Raw genomic sequence first — 18,420 nt, 5'->3', positions numbered from 1 at the left:
AAGAAGATGTGGTATACTGAAGACTTTCCTGGTGGTCCAGTGATTAAGACTCTGAGTTCCCAGTGCAGGGGGCCTGGGTTTGATCCCTGTTCGGGGAACTAGATACCACATGCTACAGCTAAGAGATTGCATGCCGCAACCAAGATCTGGCACAGTCAAGTAAATAAATAAATATTTTAAAAAGAAAATGTGGTGTATATATACTCAATGGAATATTACTCAGCCATAAAAAGACTGAAATTCTGCAATTTACAACAATGTGGATAGACATAGAGATTACTATGCTTAGTGAAATCAGATAGGAAAAGAAAAATACCACATGTTATTACTTACATGTGATGCCTTTTTTTGGCCATGAAGTTTGCAGGATCTTAGTTCTCCAACCAGGAATTGAACCTGGGTCCCCGCAGTGAAAGCACTGAGCCCTAACCACTGGACCACCAGGGAATTCCCTGTATATGGAAACTTCAACATAAAACAAACTAGTGAATACATTTAAACAGAATCAGATTCACATATATGAGAACAAACTAATGGCTACCAGTGGGGAGAAGGGAGGGAGAGGGGCAAGACAGGAGTATAGGATTAACAGATACAAACTACTTTGTATAAAATAGATAAGCAACGGGGATTTACTGTACAGCACAGGAAAATATAGCCATTATTTTGTAATCACTTTAAATGGAGTATAATCCATTAAAATGTTGAATCACTATGTTGTACACCTGAAACTAATACCATAAATCAACCATGCAGTAGTAAAATAAACAATATGAGTAAATGTTTCAGATGCCTAAAAAAACTGTTTCACATGCCCAAGAATTTCTCACTTTGTTGATAATTTCTGGTTGGAGACATTTTGGAGCAGAGTAATGTTATACTCTTCTAGCATGATTCACCTGTTGTTTCCTTGACCTTATTTTTGAATGAATCTCTTCTGCATCTCCTAATAGATTTATATACTCATCAAAAGAGCTTCGCTGGTGGCAGACGTTAAGAATCCACCTGCAATGCAGGAGACCTGAGTTTGATCCCTGGGTCGGGAAGATCCCCTGGAGAAGGGAATGGCTATCCATTCCAGTATTCTTGCCTGGAGAATTTCATGGACAGAGGAGCCTGGTGGACTACAGTCCATGGGGTCGCAAAGAGTCGGACACAACTGAGCGACCAACACACACACATACTCATCAAAAGCAAGGAGATCACCCTCTATTCACATACTCACCTGTGCCTAAAGCCACACTTGAAGCCGAGATCTAGTTTGCAAGACTCTAAAGATGAGGTTGAGGAGTGCACTGTCACCTTTTCATTCCTGGCCATGGAGTAGCGAGGTGGATGCCCACAGAGACCAGGCCGACTCATCACACTGACAGATGTCAGCTCAGTGTTATCCAGGCAAAGCCCTGATCAGGAGGCTGAATCTGGGGGGACATGGGTCTGCTCTTGAAAGTCCGGGTGTCGAGGAGGTGCCTTTGTGCCACCTGCAGGCAGCCGGGGAGTGGGGGCAGCTTTATAGCATCAGAAGAACAAAAGTTTCTCCCCATTCACCACACTGACTGGAGAGGAGGGACATGAATGTCCTCAGAATCAGAAATTCTGAGGATGCAGCAGGTCAGGGGCGGCTGAGCCTCCCTCCCACTGCCCTTCTAAACCCCTCTCCCCCGACCCCTGCCCCAGCAGCTGGTCAGAGGCTGGATAGCCCCAGTTATCATTCCAGAAATAGGGGCCTACAGAGCTCACACTTGCTGAGATTAGCGAAGGGCAGAGCAGACTCTTTCTAAACACATGCCATAAGTGGTGAGCGGTAACCTTTCTCTTTCGTGTTAGGAATGAAAAAGAACATAGTTGCATGTCTTGCCAGAGCGAGAGCACTGTGGGAGTTTTCATGCCGATAAGTCTGGAAACATAAACAAGATATACAACTTCCTAGGACGTCTGAATAGTTTCAAGCCAGTAAAGTGTCCAGGCTGATCAGGGCCAGCAGATCTGCTGATGCCCTAAGCCCAGGCTGGCCAGTGAGGCTTAGCCCTCGTCAGCCTCCCTGGGGCCCTCGGCCACAATGGGCTCCAAGAGGGTCTCTGTACAAAAGCAGAAACAAGCCAAAGGGAACCCAAATGACTTCACACAGGGGCCTCCACACTGGAGGCCCTCTCCACTCTGTTCAACACCTCTTTTTGCTCAATTCAATGTGCTTCCAGCAAAAACTGCCAGCTTGCTGATGCCTGTACTGATCTGTTCTGGGAGGAGGGACCCACTGGGAGCCCTGCGAGTCCCTCCACAGGGAAGACCCCCAGGTGGGACCTGCCCCACATCCCAGGCTCATGGAACCCTGAGCCTCAGTTCTGTCTCTGCTAGTTGCCAAGCTCGTGATCAGGCAAGCTTGGGCCCAACTGCTGCCCCGCATACTGCCAGCTCTCTGTTCATCCACTCTAGGGAGGGAAAGGAGCCAGGTCCCAGGCCAGGTCCTGCATGTCCTGGGAGCCCGGGAACAGGGTCTGCCCCAATAGTCCACGACATGCTGTCCTGATAGAATCACTAGAGGCCCGGAGAAGCTGGCCATTCCAAGCTCCAAGCCTTGTGGGCCAGCTCCCTGGTAGGGGCTCCTGGAGGCCCAAACTTTCCTCCCGCCTCTGCAGGTGAGAAAACAGACACCAGTCCACTGCCATGCAGCCCTGGGGATATGCTTGCAGCCTCCCAGCTCATCTTTGTTCTCAGGGAACAAAGAAGAAGGGGCTCTGGGTAGGGAGACAGCTGGGGCTGGGTGCAGAGGCTAGGTGGGTGCCAGGGCTGGGTGCTGGATGGGTGGGTGGGTGCCGGGGCCGCCCTAGCCACCTTGCTGCAAATGCAAAGGGGGCAGTGAGTTGTGCAGAGGCTCTCGACACACCCCAGTGGTGGTGTGTGTGAGTCCTCTCTCTAGCATCCCCTCCGCTCTCCCTCCCCACAAGGTGCGGGTTATCCCCCTCAGGTCACTGGTTAAGGATGGGCCACTGCGGGGCGGGAGGCCCCAAAGGCTGCAGAGAGGCCCGGGTTGTTCAGCCAGTGACGGAGGCACCTTTGGGTCCTGCAGGGGAGGAGGGTGGCCAACCGCATCGTGAGAAACATGGCCCCACACAGGCCAACCTGGGCTTGACAACTTGTTTCTCAGAGCCCAGATCTGTCGAGAGGAGAACATTGCACCCCCCAAAAAGGCCCCCTTCCTCGGATTTCAGGCCCCCACCCCACCCCGCAGGAGCAGTCCTTCTTTGTCCTCTGGGGCATGAACAGAGGCTGGCCCCATGAAGAGAGGACCCAGCCCAGGATGCCAAGGCTGTGGAGAGGGTGGTTCCATGAGCACAGAGGCCCAGGAGGGCAGCTGCCGCCCCGACCCTCTCTTGTTCGGACAACCCAAACAACACGGTCACCTGCTCATCCCATGACCCTCCGTGCTCGGAGTCTGAGGGGCCCCATGCCAACTGCTCTCTCAGGACCCTGATGGGGTGCAGGGGGCCACCCTGTCTAAAAGCGCCCCCCCCAAGAGGTTTCCTGGATGCCCCTGTGGTTGCTCCAGCCTGGTCAACCACCCCCTGCCCCACCACCGCTTGGCGGAAGCATTTCCCACAGGTCCTGGAGATCGGCCCCAACATGAGGTGTGAGCTGGGTGGGCTCCCCTGGATGCCCCTCCCCGAGTAGGGGCAGGGACCACAGGGACACCATGGGTGACCAGCAGCCTCCAGGGATCTGAGGGGGCAGGTGGCATGTGGAGAGAATGAAGGCCACAGAGGCTTCTGGGGTCACCCGTAGACGGTCAGCCTGACATCTCCAAGGAGGAAGACAAGACCGTCTGACACTGACTTTTCTTCTATTTGTGGTCGTGATATGAAGTCTCCTCTGAGTGGATTTAAAAAGAACATCCAGCAAATAACCACACGGCTGGTGAAAGTCAAAGTGTTAGTTGCTTAGTCATGTCCGACTGTTTATGACCCCATGGACTTTAGCCCGCCAGGCTCCTCTGTCCACGGGATCCCCAGACAAGAATACTGGAGTGGGCTGACAGTACCTTCTCCAAGGGATCTTCCCGACCCAGGGATTACACCTGGGTCTCCTGTATTGCAGGTAGATTCTTTACTATCTGAGCCACCAAATATATTGACAACCAAAAAGTGGAGCTTCAGGCAGGGAAGTGTGCCTGAGCTGGACCTGTGGGGGCTGGATGGAGGCCTGTCCCCTCCTTGCCTGCCACGTCCTCAGGGCCAGCCCCAGCTGGATCTCCCAACAGGGGATCCGAGAAACCATGTTTTCCTTGCCCAGAAACGGCTTCCTGTTTCCTGCGCTCTTGTCACAATCACTGGCCATGGCCTCCCCCTTGCCTGGCTGGCCCCTCACAGGCAGCTCAGCCCCCCAATCAGTCTGTGTCCACAGTTCACAGCTGGAGCCAAGGGATAGTGGGCCAGGCTGCCCACCTGCTGTCTGAGGCCCCCAGACCCCAGCCAGGGTAGGGGCAAGTAGGGCTGAGGGAAGATGCTCACGTGTTCAGGGAGGGGGTGTTAGGCAGAAGGAGTGACCTGGGGTTCTTGGAAGGAGAAGGGGTCAGGGTGGAGGGTGGGAGGTCAAGTTGGGGAGGTCAGTTGGGCCTGCAGGCCACGCATTTGTGGAACTCAGTTGCAATGGTGAGAAAACTGGTGTTCTAGTATTTAAACAAGAGGGGCTTTCCTGGCCTCTGTGACTGTGAAGCTCAGAGGTGGGCTTGCTTCAGACAAGTTGGATCCAGACACCTGGTGCAAATACTCTGGTAGGTTTCTTGCCTCTCTTTGGGGGTGACTTCATCCACATCCGGCTCTTCCCACAACACCTTCTGGTCAGCAGCTGGATGTCTACCCTTGCCAGGGGAGCAACCACACTTTCTGTGAGCTTTGGCAAAGGCTTTCAGGCCAGGCGGACCGTCTGACTGGCCAGGTTGGGTGCTCCTCCAACCCCTGGGTAAGGTGGGTGAACCCATCTAAAGCCCCACAGCCTGAGAGTGGAGAATGGAGGCCCCCAGTAGGGAAACAGGCACTGGCACTGGAAGGCAGAACAAACGTGGGGCAGGCAGGTGCTACCCGCCAAAGACATGGTGGGGGTGGAGGTGTTGGGTTTGGTTTTAGTTCACATGCTGGTTCCTCTCTGTCTGCTGACCCTCCACTGTTCCCTGTGCCCAGCAGCCAGCCTCAATGTCTGCATAACCCAGGCTCTGTCCTCTGGTCTCCAGTGGGAATGCCCAGGAAGCTGGTTCCAGCCAAAGTAGGGTCTCTTTGTGGGAAGGGAGCAACCGTGATGGGTGGACAGTTGGTTAAAGGTGGGCCTTCTGGTCTTTGCAGTCTTGCCCATTTGCCCTTTCTGGTGGGAGAGAGGCCACCAGGGCCACACTTGGCTACATAAGGGCCATGAGTGCTGACCTTGACTTCTCCTCCCCTTCCCTTAGTGGGGAAGGAATGACAGAAGCTCCAGCTGCTCCTGCAAACTCCATGAGCTCCTGCTTCTGGGTGGGGGGCTGTCAGGCAGGGGCTCTGGAGAGGGGATCTCAGGGCTGGTGGATCCAAGATCCGAGAGGGGCCATCTCTGTGGGGCTAGAAGGGACCCAGAATCCACCCACATTCCTCACAGGCTGTGGCTGGTGACAGAGGGGGTTCCAGCCCCTCTGCAGAGCTGAGCCCTAGGACCGGGACTTTGCAGAACTAGAGATGGAGACCCTGCTGGCCACTGGCAGGGACAGCTGCAGAGGTGGGTGTGGGGGCTGATGTGAGGTGAAGAGTGGATCTCTGGGGGAGTCTGTTTGCTTTACCAGCCCAGAACCCTCCACTGGGAAGCAGGGCTTTGTCACACTTGCCCCCCGCCCCAAGCCTGCAGCAGCTCCACATACCCTGGATAGGACGAGCAGAACATATCCCCCCCCCTCCCCCGCCCCCGCCAACCTGCTCTTTGCCCAGACATGCTGTGCAGAGTCAAACACAGATGGGGAAACAGCAGAGCCCGCAACCCCATGCCTGGCCCATCCCTCCAGCCAGGAGCTGCCAGACCAGGAAGCTCAGCATTTGGTGTGTGAGCCCCCAACCACAGAACAAACTCAGGGCATGGGTGCCAGGCTCCCCAGGGACGTATGAGGTTGGATCTAACTGGACTTCTCCCCTCACCCCCGATCAGCTACAAAAGCTCTGAACAGTCCTGTTTCCACACATCTCAGGCGTGGGCAGGTGAAGTGGTTACCCGGCTGCTCTCTGGCCCAGAGGGCCTGGTATTGGAGACTGGGACCACCACAGAGCATGGCCCCCTCTGACCACTAACCCCTCGGGCAGAGCAATTGCAGCAGCCTCAGCTCCCCCTGGAAACCTGGTGTGAGCAAGCTGATCCAGGCCCCAGGAAGCTGAGGGTGAGGACATGGGGGTCCCTGTAACTTTCTGCCTTCCTGGGGGAGCTCCTGAGTCCCCCATGACGCTGGGCAAGAGGCTGAACCCAGCCCCATCCCCACCTGCAGAGGGAGCAGAAGCCAGAGGCAAAGCCAGGGTGCATCTCTCTAAATCCTCACCCAACACCACCCCAGCAGGTGCAGAAAACTGGGGAGACCCTGCTCGGGATCTGAAGGAGCCAGAGAGGCCTGGTGTTGAGGAGTAGGAGTGTTGGGCCTGGGTAGGGGGGCCGTTAAGCCCTGGCTTCAGGCTCGGGTTGAGGTCTTGCTATCCAGTGCTGACACAGAATTCAGAGGGGTGACCAGGAAGTGGTGAGGGGGGTGGAAGTAGGATGCTCCATGGGCAGGTGCATGGGGAGGAAGGACTCAGTGAGTGCTGGAGACCACCTCGTCCCTCCCCTGTGTTCTCAGGTGAGAGCAGCACCTGGAAGGGGCTGCGGGGGAGACCAGGGTCCACAGGACAGTGGCCAGGGACCCCTCCCCCTCGCTGCTCAGAGCTGTGCTCCCTGCACGTGAGGCGCTCCTGCTTCACATCCAGTCAGGTCAGGCGGGCTTGACTAGGCGCCCCCTGGCACTGGAGAGGCATCCCGACTGAGGGGGGCGGGCTCCGGTCTCCGGCCCAGGCTGAAGACAGGAGTGGGGGGAGGTGTGTGCCCTTCCTTTCCGGGGTAGTGAGGTCCGCCTGCTGCATCGGGTCGGCTTATGGAGGGTTGTTCCTTTTGTGCAGTCCTGCTCTCTTCTCGGAGATTCAGAGGGCTGCCCCAGGGCCCATCTGCGAGGAGCTGAGGGAAAGATTAATTAGAGTGGCCCACCCTGTAGCTGCCTCTTTGGTGCAGAATGAATAGTTTTCAGATGAAGAAGCCTCTTCTCGCTGGCGCCCCTCCCAGGTCGGCGCTGTCCACCTCTCAAGGAGCAGAAGCTAGGGGAGGGGGATGGGGGGCGTTTCCATCCTCACCCCTTCCAAGTTAGGGCATGTGGGACCCTTTCTTTGCCGGTCGCCACCGTGGGTCTGGGATGCGGCGGCGTGAAGCCGCGCGCGCTCCAGGCCGCTGGTTCCCCCTACCCAGAGGCACACCGCGTCCTCGCCGGGCATGGCCAAGGGGAGTCGCGGAGCTGCCCCCGTGGGCCACGACTCGAGACCCCAGTCCGCCAAAGCCACGGAAAAGCCATAGAAAAGCCTGGCAGGGCGAGAAGTGGCAGGGCTCCGAAGGGCGCTCACACGGCAAGAGGCCAACAGGCACAGCGGCCTCGGCGCAGCTGGCCACAGCCGGCCCCTGCCCCACTCGCGCGGCCGCCCCCTCTCCGAGATCCGATCTCCGGGTGGCTGCGGCCCAGCGAGGGTTAAGGGGGGCGGGACGTGGGGCGGCCCCGCCTCCGCCGCCGCGCCGGGTCCGAGCGCGCACTGGGCGCGGGGGCGGGTCGGAGCGGGCGGCGGCGGAGGGCGCGGCGCGCCGGGCGAGCGCGGGGAGCGGCGGCGCGGCCCGCGTGACCCACCGCCCGTGCCCGCGAGCCCGCGCCCCGCCGCCGCCCGGTCCAGCCGCAGGATGCGCGCCCCGCCGCTGTTGCTGCTGCTGGCCGCCTGCGCGCCGCCGCCCTGTGCCACGGCCGCCCCGACGCCGCCGGGCTGGGAGCCGGCGGCCGACGCGCCCTGGTGTCCCTACAAGGTGCTGCCCGAGGGCCCCGAGGCGGGAGGCGGGCGCCTGTGCTTCCGCAGCCCCGCGCGCGGCTTCCGCTGCCAGGCGCCCGGCTGCGCGGCGCACGCCTCGGCCGGCCGCTCACTGCGCGCCAGCGTCCTGCGCAACCGCAGCGTGTTGCTGCAGTGGCGCCTGGGGCCGGCCGAGGCGCGCCGCGTGCGCGCCTTCGCGCTCAACTGCTCGTGGCGTGGCGCCTACACGCGCTTCCCATGCGAGCGCGTGCTGCTCGGCGCCTCCTGCCGCGACTACCTGCTGCCAGACGTGCACGACGGCGTGCGCTACCGCCTTTGCCTGCAGCCGCTGCCGCTGCGAGCCGAGCCGGCCGGCGCCCCGGAGCCCGCCGCACCCGCCGAGTGTGTGGAGTTCGCCGCCGAGCCTGCCGGCATGCGGGAGATCGTGGTGGCCATGACGGCGGTGGGTGGTTCTATCTGCGTTATGCTCGTGGTCATCTGCCTGCTCGTGGCCTACATCACCGAGAACCTCATGCACCCAGCCTTCGGGCGCCCGGGCCTACGCAGGCAGCCTTGAAGCGCGAGACGCCTGCCCGCCCGGGCTCTGCCTGCCCGACTAGGGCGCAGGAGGCCCCGAGCCCTCGGCCCGCTCTCCCCTCGTCGCTCCTGCTCCCTCTTTAGGACCTCCACACAGGGCCTTCTGGAGATGGATGGGGCACCGGCCCTTACCAGGGCCTGGAGTCACCGGGCGACCTTCTCAGCCGAGCAGCTGACTCCCAGATTCCAGTTCGGTACTGGCCCTTGGGCCTGAAGTGAGGTGCCAGCCGTGTCCAGGGCTCTCCCTGCTCTTCAGAGGCCTTTGGCGGGGCCGTGAGACCACAGAGCCCCTTTTCAGAAGAGCCATCGGCAGCCCCTGGCCGTCACCCTGCGCCTCCAGCCCATGCCGAGTTGGAAAAAGCCAGGCTGTCGTCATGGCTTGGTCACTGTGTACTTGACCAACTCAAGGGCCCTCGGAGCCTGTCCTCTCCCCGCCCCGCCCCAGTGGGTTTAGGTAGCTTTGTGCCTTAGTATCTCGGGCCCATTGCGGGAGCCAGCCACCTGTCCAGTACTGTCCGAAAGGATCTGAGGCCTCGATGCTGGCAGCTCGTGTGTGCTTCTGGCTAGAGGCCCCTGGGGACCCTCCCTTCAAGCTTTGCAGGAGTGATTGGCCTGGGGAAGCAGGGTCCTGCTGCGTTTCCTCGTTTGAGCATCCTACAGGTTGGAAGCCACGGCTTAGCTCAGCAGGCGGCCCAGCGTTCAGCTGTTGTATCCAGGGTGAGTGTCCCTGACCTTGGGGGGAAGCTGGTGCTTTGCCTGGGCTGGGTTCCTTCCCTTTCCTTTTGCGTTTCTGGCGAGGACTTGCCTTGGTGACTGGGGGCAGGTGGCTGGGAAGATGGGACTGGTCTGAAAAAACGGTGTTGTGTGCAGAGGGCACAGGACAGATGCCAACCTTGCCCGGCTGGACCTGCCACTGTGGTCTGGATCCCAAGCCTCAACCACAGCATGACGGACGGTATGGTCCACCCCCTCCTAGAGCTGCTGGAGATGCTGCTGCCTGCCGGGCCCCTCCACCCTCTCACCACGGACTGAAGACCGGCCTCGCCCCTCTGTGGGCACCAACGACATGACAGCTCCGGGCTGTGTGTGAGCCCTTGACTCTGGCCGTCCTGGACCTGGCACTTCTGGAGTCACTGTGGCTAACTCCTCCCCGCTCCCCCCAGCAGCCACCAGTGACCTCCACACCAGCAACCTGGCTGGTGCCCCCGCAATGCCCACTCCCTACCTCTCTGCCCTTGCTCTGCCCATCCCTGGTGTGGCACTGGTCAGGTGTGAGCCTGGTGCCAGTGTCTAAATGTCCATCATTCTTAGACCAAAACCACTGTTTTGTGTACTTATTTGTGACAGGGTAGAGAAAGGGTAGGGGGGAAGTTGAGCCTCTTTTCCTGGCTCCTCAGGCATCAGTCAGTCCAGTGGCTGGCCCTGGACCCTTTGCCAGGTCACCTGGGGTCAACACAGGCATGCTGCCCTTGCAGTTTGTGGCGGAGGAACAGGCGGCGTGTCCCTGGCTAGCCTGTCCACCTGGGGAGCTGGGGAAAGCATCTTCTCCCGGCCTGCTCTGTTGGGTGGGGGCAGGGTGGCACTGCTGCAGTTTGAAAGAGCCCAGTCTTAGGGATGATCTACTGGAGCTAAGACAAGCTGCAATTAGGGGCCTCCAGGTGGGCCCCCTCCCTGGCCTGGGTCTCCCCACGTGGTGCTGGAGCTGGGCTAGGGGGCACAGGTCACAAGCAGGGCCCCTCTGGCCCTTTCCCCACCCCCATGCTGGGCCTCCCCCACCTAGGCTAGGGTGTCCTTGAGATTCTGCAGCTGGCAGTGACCCTTCTGAGCAAACACAACTGTGGGCGGGCCAGGCTCTGAGGAGTGACTCATCCCTGCCACCAGATGGCGGGGGTGTAGTGCAGTGTCTAGACAGCCCTGGGAGTGGGAGGGGTTTTACTTCATCCTGGCTTCCTGGGGACCTTCTGCATCCCCCTGCCACCTGTGAGGGCGCTCAGGTGTCTTCCACAGGCGGGCAGTCCAGCCTCCAGCTCCTGTGTGCAGCTGGTTTCAGAGCTGGGGCCACCATGACGTTGTTGGAGGTCTGACCTGGACCCAATCTGGTCTGTGGCCCTGATTGTATTCATGTCAGGTGGAGCCTCAGGCCTATCCTCCCAGCTGATTCTTCAGACTGGTCAGCCCTAACCTGCAGGCTTCTGCTTCAGAGATGACTTCGCAGGGCTCTGTTCAGGGGCTTCTTAGAGGCCTAGCGCCCAGCTCAGGGCTGTGGGGCAGGGGGAGCAGAGGCTCCAGAAATAATCTGGAGCTGGTGTTCAGGAAGACCACTTCTGAACCCTTGCCATCTCTGAAACTGCTCCTTTCCCCAGTGGCCCCTCGGTCCTCCCTAGGGGGTGCAAGGGACACTCAGGCTTCTGCCCTACCGAGTCTCCAGTCCTCCATCCCCACCACGTCCTGGAGGAGCTTCTCTCCTTTCTCCACCACCCTCTCTGACTCATGCAGGGCTGGTGGGGGAACATACGTCTTCCCTATGCCCTGGAGGTAGGGTCCTGATGCCCATTCCTTGGTCAGGACTTCGCCCTCCTCACTGGTGCCTGAAGGTTACTTCCCTAAGCTTGTGATTTTTCTGCTGTGGGGCAGAAAGAACTGTTGGGCTTCAGAAACACTGAAGGGTTGCCTGGCTGTAGGCCTGGCCTGGCCTTTAAAGAGCCACACACAGCCATCAGCGCCTCTGTCTCATCTGTGAAGTGCAAACAGTCATAGGACCAGACTCAGAGGCCTGTTTGGAGGCTTACATGAGGTCAGCCAGGCAGAGAAGAGTTAAGTGTGTTTGTTACTGTCTATGCCATGACCTGACATGCATCTGGGCTGAGATCCCCAAGGCTGCATGCATAGCCTGATCCTGCTCAGAATCCTGGGGTCCTTGAGATTCTGCTACCAAACGCACGCCCTCTGGTGCCTAGACCTGTGTTCCACACTCAGCCAGCAGGAGGGATCCACAGTCATTCTGTGAACACGTGCCCATTGCCCTGTGTGGCTGGCACTGGAGCCCTGGCAATGACACCTGGAGGCTAGATGCTTGCTTGCTTGCCTGCCTGCTCAGGCCCCTCCCCACAGCCCTCAGGCAGCTGCTTGTGCCATTGGTCCACTGGATATTCTGGCCTCCGTCCTCTTAGGAGAAACCAGTTTCATCTGTGCTGGCCTGTGAGGACCTCATGTTCCTGGGGGCTGGTCAGCTATGGGACACAAAAATGTGCAGACAGGATTGGGTGCAGTGGAGGAAACATCCCTCCGTGGGGGCAGGGTGTGGGGCTAGCATTTCCCTGGAGATCTCAGATCATTGGTCCGGGATGTTGGACTTGGTCCAGAGGGACAGCCAGAGAGCCACTGGAGACTGTGGCCTGGGGGATGTGGGGTTTGGTCACTTCAGCTTAGAGAGTCTAGAGAGTTCTGGGCCCTGACAGCAAGAGCCTCCTCCAGCCTCGCTGCAGCTTTTTGGGGACCAGGAGTGTGTCCTCGCTGAGCCAGCTGAGAGAGAAGGTAGCAGCCCCCTTCCAGGGAGGGGTCAGGCTGCACCTGACCTGAAGGCAGGAACCCAGGGGCCACATGCACAGACTTCTTTCAAGGGCCCAGATTTCCTTCTCCGTTAGAGATGCAGCTCAGATGGTAAAGCATCTGCCTACAATGTGAGAAACCTGGGTTCAATCCCTGGGTCGGGAAGATCCCCCAGAGAAGGAAATGGCGACCCACTCCAGTACTCTTGCCTGGAAAATCCCATGGACAGAGGCGCCTGGTAGGCTACAGTCCATGGGGTCGCAGAGTCAGACACGACTGAGCGACTTCACTTTCTTCACTTTCACTTTAGAGATGCTAGTTCATTTCTACATTGTATTGGCTGTCTTTTCAAATCTTCATTTTTTTCCAGTGGTCTCAGTAAAATGTCCCCTTCATTTCTGATGCAGGGTGTTCTTTCATAACTCCTATCCTTTTCCTGTTTGGCTTACAATGAAATATTTGGTTAAAATGTCTGTCTTGGGGGCATGTCTTTCTGGTTTGTCTTCTCTATCTATAGGGATGTCAGCATGCTTCTTTTTTCTTTCTTAAAATATATTTGGCTGTGCTGGGTTTGTTTCTGCATGTGGAATCTTTAGTTACAGTATGTGATATCTAGTTCCCTGACCAGGGATTGAACCCAGGCGTCCTTGCATTGGGAATGAAGTCTTAGCCACTGGACCACCAGGGAAGTCCCTTTTTTTCTTGAGAGTCTGGATGTGAGTCAGTCACTGCTTTGTCCTCTTGGTCACATATAACAGAGTCAGGTTTCCCTCACTCTTAGGTGGGGAGTGGGCTGACTGGATTGGTGTCTATAACGTCCCAGCTCTGCTATTAACCATGTGTTAATTACATGGCCTCACCTGTCTGGGACCTGCCTTTCTTTTCCTCCCCAACCTTTATCTGGACTCTCTTCTTCCTTTGCCCCGGTGTCTCTGTTCCACTCAATTAGGATTCCAGTCTGACAAATTCTCCCCATGCCTGTTCCCTTCCCTCCTGGCAACCACTCTGATGTTGTGCTGCTCACCTTGTTTTGTTTTTTTTAACTCTATACCGTGTCTTTGAGATTTATCCATGCTGCAGAATGCACAAATATCTCATTTCTGTCCATTATGTGCAATTTCTAGTGTGTGTCCCTCAGGCTGACTTGTCCTCACCCCTGGTGGAACACGGGTGGCCGCCATGCCGATCACTGTGTCGCCATGAAAACCCTTGTCCATACTTCTCAGGGACCTGTGTGAGGATTTTTCTAGGCGAGAGAACTGTGGATCTTAGGGGTGTGTGTACCTCATTTCACCGATATTTTCAGCTTGTTTTTAATGGCTAAAGCCATGCAGGGAGGTTTTGACTTACTGACGTCTCACAGGTGCTCCGCACCACTGTGTCCTATCTTGTGCTCTTCTGTCAGCGGTGCAGCAGGGACTGGATTTGAGTCTGTTCTGCTCACTGGAGAGGCTGCCTACCACTCCCCAGTCCTATCAGCTGTTTGAATCTCGCCTCGGATGAACTGCTCATTCACGTTCTTGTACAACTTCCCATCACTATGGCTTTTCCCCCTTGGTTTTCAAGAGCTCTGCAAATACCCAGTACTGTCCAATAGGACTTTCTGAAACTGTGAAGATGTGCTTTATCTGTGCTGTCTTAGTGTCCTGGGGCTGCCCCAACAAAACCTCAAACTGGGTGTCTCATAACAGGAATTTGTCTTCTCACAGCTCTGGAGGCTGGAGACCTGAAACCTTTTGCGAGTCTCACTGTACTACTGAGAGACAGCAATAATACCACTCACTGTATTATTGCTCACTTTAATCGATTATAATTTGATTGCATCTGCAAAGACCCTTTTTTAAAAAATATTATTTTTTGTTGTGCTGGGTTTTTGTTGCTGTATGTGGGCTTTCTCTAGTTGTGGTGAGCAGGGACTACTCTGTAGTTGTGGTCCACAGGCTTCTCATTGCAATGGCTTCTCTGGTTGCAGGGCAGAGGCTCTAGGGCACTCCAGCTTCACTAGTAGTGACCCACAGGCTTAACTGCCCTTCGGCATATGGAATCTTCCCAGATCAGGGATCAAACCCATGTTCCCTGCATTGGCAGGTGGATTTTTAACCACTGGACGGTTAAAAATGGATGGTTAAAACCATTTGGACACCAGGGAAGTCCAAAGACCCCTATTTTCAAATAAGGGCACATCCACAGATACCAGGAGTTAGGGTATCAACTTATTCTTTTGAGGAACACAATTCAATCACAGTGGTCACTAGTCAGTAGCTATTAGTCATTGTGGATACTGTGGCTGGTGTAACCGAGAAATTGCATCATAAGTTTTAATTAATTTAAGTGTCAAGTTTAAATATCTGTATATGTTTAGTGGGGGCTGTACTGAACAGCATAGTTCTAGATACATACCTTTGACCATTTAGATGTCACAAATATTTTCTCCTATACTGTTAACATTGTCAGTAGTGTCCTTTGTTGAAAACATATCCTTAATTTTGATGATATCAGACCTATCCTTTTTTCCCTGTAAGTTGTATGTATTTTTTTGGTCTTAAGCAATTCTTGCATACCCAAAGAATACGTAAGTGGTCCCCATAAAGTATTTCTTTCAACTGGCTTTACGACTTTACTTTTTATGTTTATGTCTTTAGTTGCCTAGAGGGCATCTTTCTATATGGTGTGAGGTAGGGATCCAACATTTTATATCAGTACCCCAATCTGACCTGCAGCAACAATCCATCCTTTTCCAGTATGTGGATAGCCCGACATTACATATCACAGCCCCACATGTGCATGGGTCTCTTTACGGGCATTGATCTGATTGTCTTTTCCTATTGTTGTACTCTTGATTAGTCTTATAATTATAATCTTAACATCTGTAGGGTGAGTTTCCACATTTCCCTCTCTTTTAAAATGGATTCAGTGAGACTTATGATTACAGCCAAAATGAAGTAACAGGGATCAGAATTACTCTTTCACCTGAAGCAACTAAAAAACCATACAAAATATGTGAAACAACAGTTCTAAATACATTGGCTATCATGCAATGAAGGGCCATGACCCCTAATGAGAAAGGAAAGAGATGAACTGAGTTCTGTGACTGTTCCAGCTTACTGTCTGGATGATTTTCATGATGCAGAGCACAGAGAAGGGACTCAGGCAGAGTCTAGTACTGTCCTGAATTGAGTGGATGGCTCTGGGAGGCCAAGATGGCTGGAGATTGAGGGGCAGAAATTGGAAGAAGAGGACATAAAGATCTGTAGCTTACGACGGACTGGCGTGTGTGAGGGAATCACCAGGCCAAGAAAGGAAGCAACAAATGGAATTAGAGGCAAAATTCCCGAGTTCAAGCAGGGCCAGGAGCAGTGTCGCTAACAACCAGCCAGAGTGCCAACCCACCCACTGGGGACACTGATTCCATGTATATCAGCTGCTGGAGGCTACCCCATAGCTCACTGATATTCTGTTCATTTTTTCTGTTTCATTTATACTTTCTATCTGTATATCTTCTATTTAATGCCCTTCTTTTTTTCAATCTCTAATCTACCATTAATCCCATCAGTATATTTTTCACAGCAAATATTTTAGTGCAATCTATAAAAGAACAATTGATAAATTATACTTTATCAAACTTAACTTTTGACTTCGAAAGACACTGATCAGAGAACAAGACAAACCTCAAGGAGAAAAATAAATCACATATCTGGAAAATACATATATACACACATAACTTAATTGGAGCTCCCCAAGTAGGTTAGTGTGAAGAATCTGCCTGCAATGCAGGAGACACAAGAAACCCTGGTTCAATCCCTGGGTTGGGAAGACCCCCTGGAGAAGGGCATGGCAACCCACTCCAGTATTCTTGCCTGGAGAATCCTGTGGACAGAGGAGCCTGGCGGGCTACAGTCCATAGGGCTGCAAAGAGTTGGACATGACTGAAGCGACCGAGCACACAGCACAACTTAATTACAACACAGTGATAAATGCACAAATGATTTGGACACCTCATCAAAGATGACACAGCAACAGCAAGTAAGCACCTGAAACTATGCTTCATTTCATTAGTAACTAGGTAAATATACATTAAAAACACATTGAGATACCATGAGACATCAGCTATTAAGAACATTTAAAACTGAAAAGATTAATCACATCAAATGCTGGCAAGGATGTGGAGAAACTGGAACACTGCTTGTGGGAATGTAAAATAGTACATCCGCTTTGCAAACAATTTGGCAGCAGTTCCTTAAGAAGTTAAACGTACATTTGAACATGTGATCTAATCATCCTGTACTCAAGCATTAACTGAAGAGATATGAAAAAACATGTCCATATGAAGTTTCATTCATGGAGGTTTACAGCAGCCTTCACTGTAGTAGCTAGAAGCTAGAAACAACCCGAATGTCCATCAACAGGTGAATGGATAAATGAAATGGGGAACACCCATACACTGGAATACTTCTCAGCAACAGAAATGAACCAACTATTTATATGTGCAACATTATTGGTGAATCTCAAAATGAATGTGCTGAGGGACTGCCCCCCCCCCCCAAAAAAAGAGTACATACTCTATGATTCCATTTATGTAAAATTCTAGAAAATACAAACTAAACTATACAACAGGAAACAGCTCAGTGGTCACCTGATGAGATGGGGGGGTGGCGGGCAGGTGAAGGGGAGCCCAAGAAGGAATTACAAAGGGGTATAGGAAACTGTTGAGGGTGATACATGTTACCACTGTATTTATTTTTTGACATACAGGACCTTCCCCCATCAGGGACAGAACCTATGTCCCCTGCTGTGGAAGCAGAATCTTAACATGGGACTGCCGTTGTTACTATTGTCACATGGATGTACGCATGTGAGAACTCGTCAAACACTACCCTTTAAATGTCTAGTTATATGTCGTTAAATTGTCTTATTTATCCATCTCAGGTTGTTTTATATTCTCCAGCTCTTGAGGAATTAATTATCCTGCTTGATGAATATGCAAGTTACCTTGTAGGAGCTCGCCCTGCTTTCAATATTTTATTGGTAATACTTGCTCATGGAGTGTTCTTTGTCCCATGTGACCCTGGTGATGGATGTGTCCTAAGGGAATATTGGGTCCTGTTTATACTGGGGCCCTGGAGATTCCAATGGTCCAAGACTAAGTATATTTTTTATTTCGGCTTGGGGTTCCCATGCCATGAACAAAGTATAAAATTAAACCTCAAAGAGAAGCTGGTAGCCTAAGCACAGAGCGTTCTTTCACCCACCTGGGCACCTTCTCCCTCAGGTATCTGCTAGATGAGCACTTGGTGAGTGTCTCCAGAGGAACGATATTTCTAAATACACTGGACATACGCAACACAGCCATCTTGGCTAGAAAAGGAGGCCCATATGCAACACAGCCATTTGGCTAGAACAGGGGGCCCGAGCCCTTTTGAGCTCAGAGTCTGTGAAAGCAGTGGGAAAGAGAAGCAGAGTGCTAAAAACTGTTCAGAGTCATAAGAGCAAGTTAAGGGTGCTACTGGAAGCATAGAAAGGCCAGGGGGAGAAGACAACGACAAGGGTGAGCTTTCTTGAAGCCCCTGACATCTGTCTGCAACTCTCAGGGCCTGGACTAAGACCTAAGGTATGAGGTTGGCTTATGCAGAGGTAAAAAAGGTAATGGACAAGCAGTTTCAGCTGGTAGTCCCTTAAGTTCTAAACAGGAAGCTGGAAAATGTGAGGTAGGAGAGCTCAGTATTGCACTGGGATGGTCAGACCATAATGTCTTTGAATTCAGGAGCATATTGGGAAAGCACATTAGTGCGGGAAGGTGTTGTTTTCAAAACGTAAACATCACTATTATTTGTGGTGGGTGTAAGAGAAATACATGTTCAACATAAAACACAAAGTCAACGGTGCTTTATTTAAAGCACCCATAACCCTAGTGCCCCCGTTCTCACTGCCTCAGTGTTATGTCCTCCTAGACTTATGCTATACGTATATTTAAATACATAGAGAGCAGAGGGGCTCTCATTCCTCCTCACTCATCCCTCACACCACCCCCTCAACCCCGTCTTTCCAAGTAAATGATTCCTTGTTGCAGTCATGCACTGTCCCTCCCCCCATGCTATGCTCCAGGGTCCTTAAATACTCTAAGGGTCTGGTTCTCAGCCTTTTCTTCCGTGAAAACATCAGTAGTAATAGGACACTGGAACATCAGTGAGGGCGGTCACTCACTGCCCTGGTT

The 18,420-nt window shown here is 53.9% G+C and overlaps 1 protein-coding gene across 2 annotated transcripts; it reads left to right on the top strand.

Moving 5' to 3' along the window:
• The first annotated feature begins 7,853 nt into the window (after positions 1 to 7,853).
• On the top strand, positions 7,854 to 9,978 carry FNDC10 (fibronectin type III domain containing 10). Of its 2 annotated transcripts, none has more exons than XM_070474136.1 (2): positions 7,854 to 9,377; positions 9,637 to 9,978. In XM_070474136.1, exon 1 carries the CDS (start codon positions 7,963 to 7,965, stop codon positions 8,638 to 8,640), a length of 678 nt encoding a protein of 225 aa, XP_070330237.1. In that variant the 5' UTR covers positions 7,854 to 7,962; the 3' UTR covers positions 8,641 to 9,377; positions 9,637 to 9,978. The 2 variants fall into 2 exon arrangements, with proteins under 2 accessions (XP_070330237.1, XP_070330236.1); XM_070474135.1 differs by having other exon boundaries at positions 9,531 to 9,978.
• The last annotated feature ends 8,442 nt before the right edge of the window (positions 9,979 to 18,420 follow it).

This window comes from Odocoileus virginianus, chromosome 11 (genome assembly GCF_023699985.2).
Source record: "Odocoileus virginianus isolate 20LAN1187 ecotype Illinois chromosome 11, Ovbor_1.2, whole genome shotgun sequence".
In the NCBI taxonomy this organism is placed as follows: domain Eukaryota; kingdom Metazoa; phylum Chordata; class Mammalia; order Artiodactyla; family Cervidae; genus Odocoileus; species Odocoileus virginianus.
Note: the sequence above shows the minus strand (reverse complement) of the source record. Positions and strands in the feature narration are given on the sequence as shown.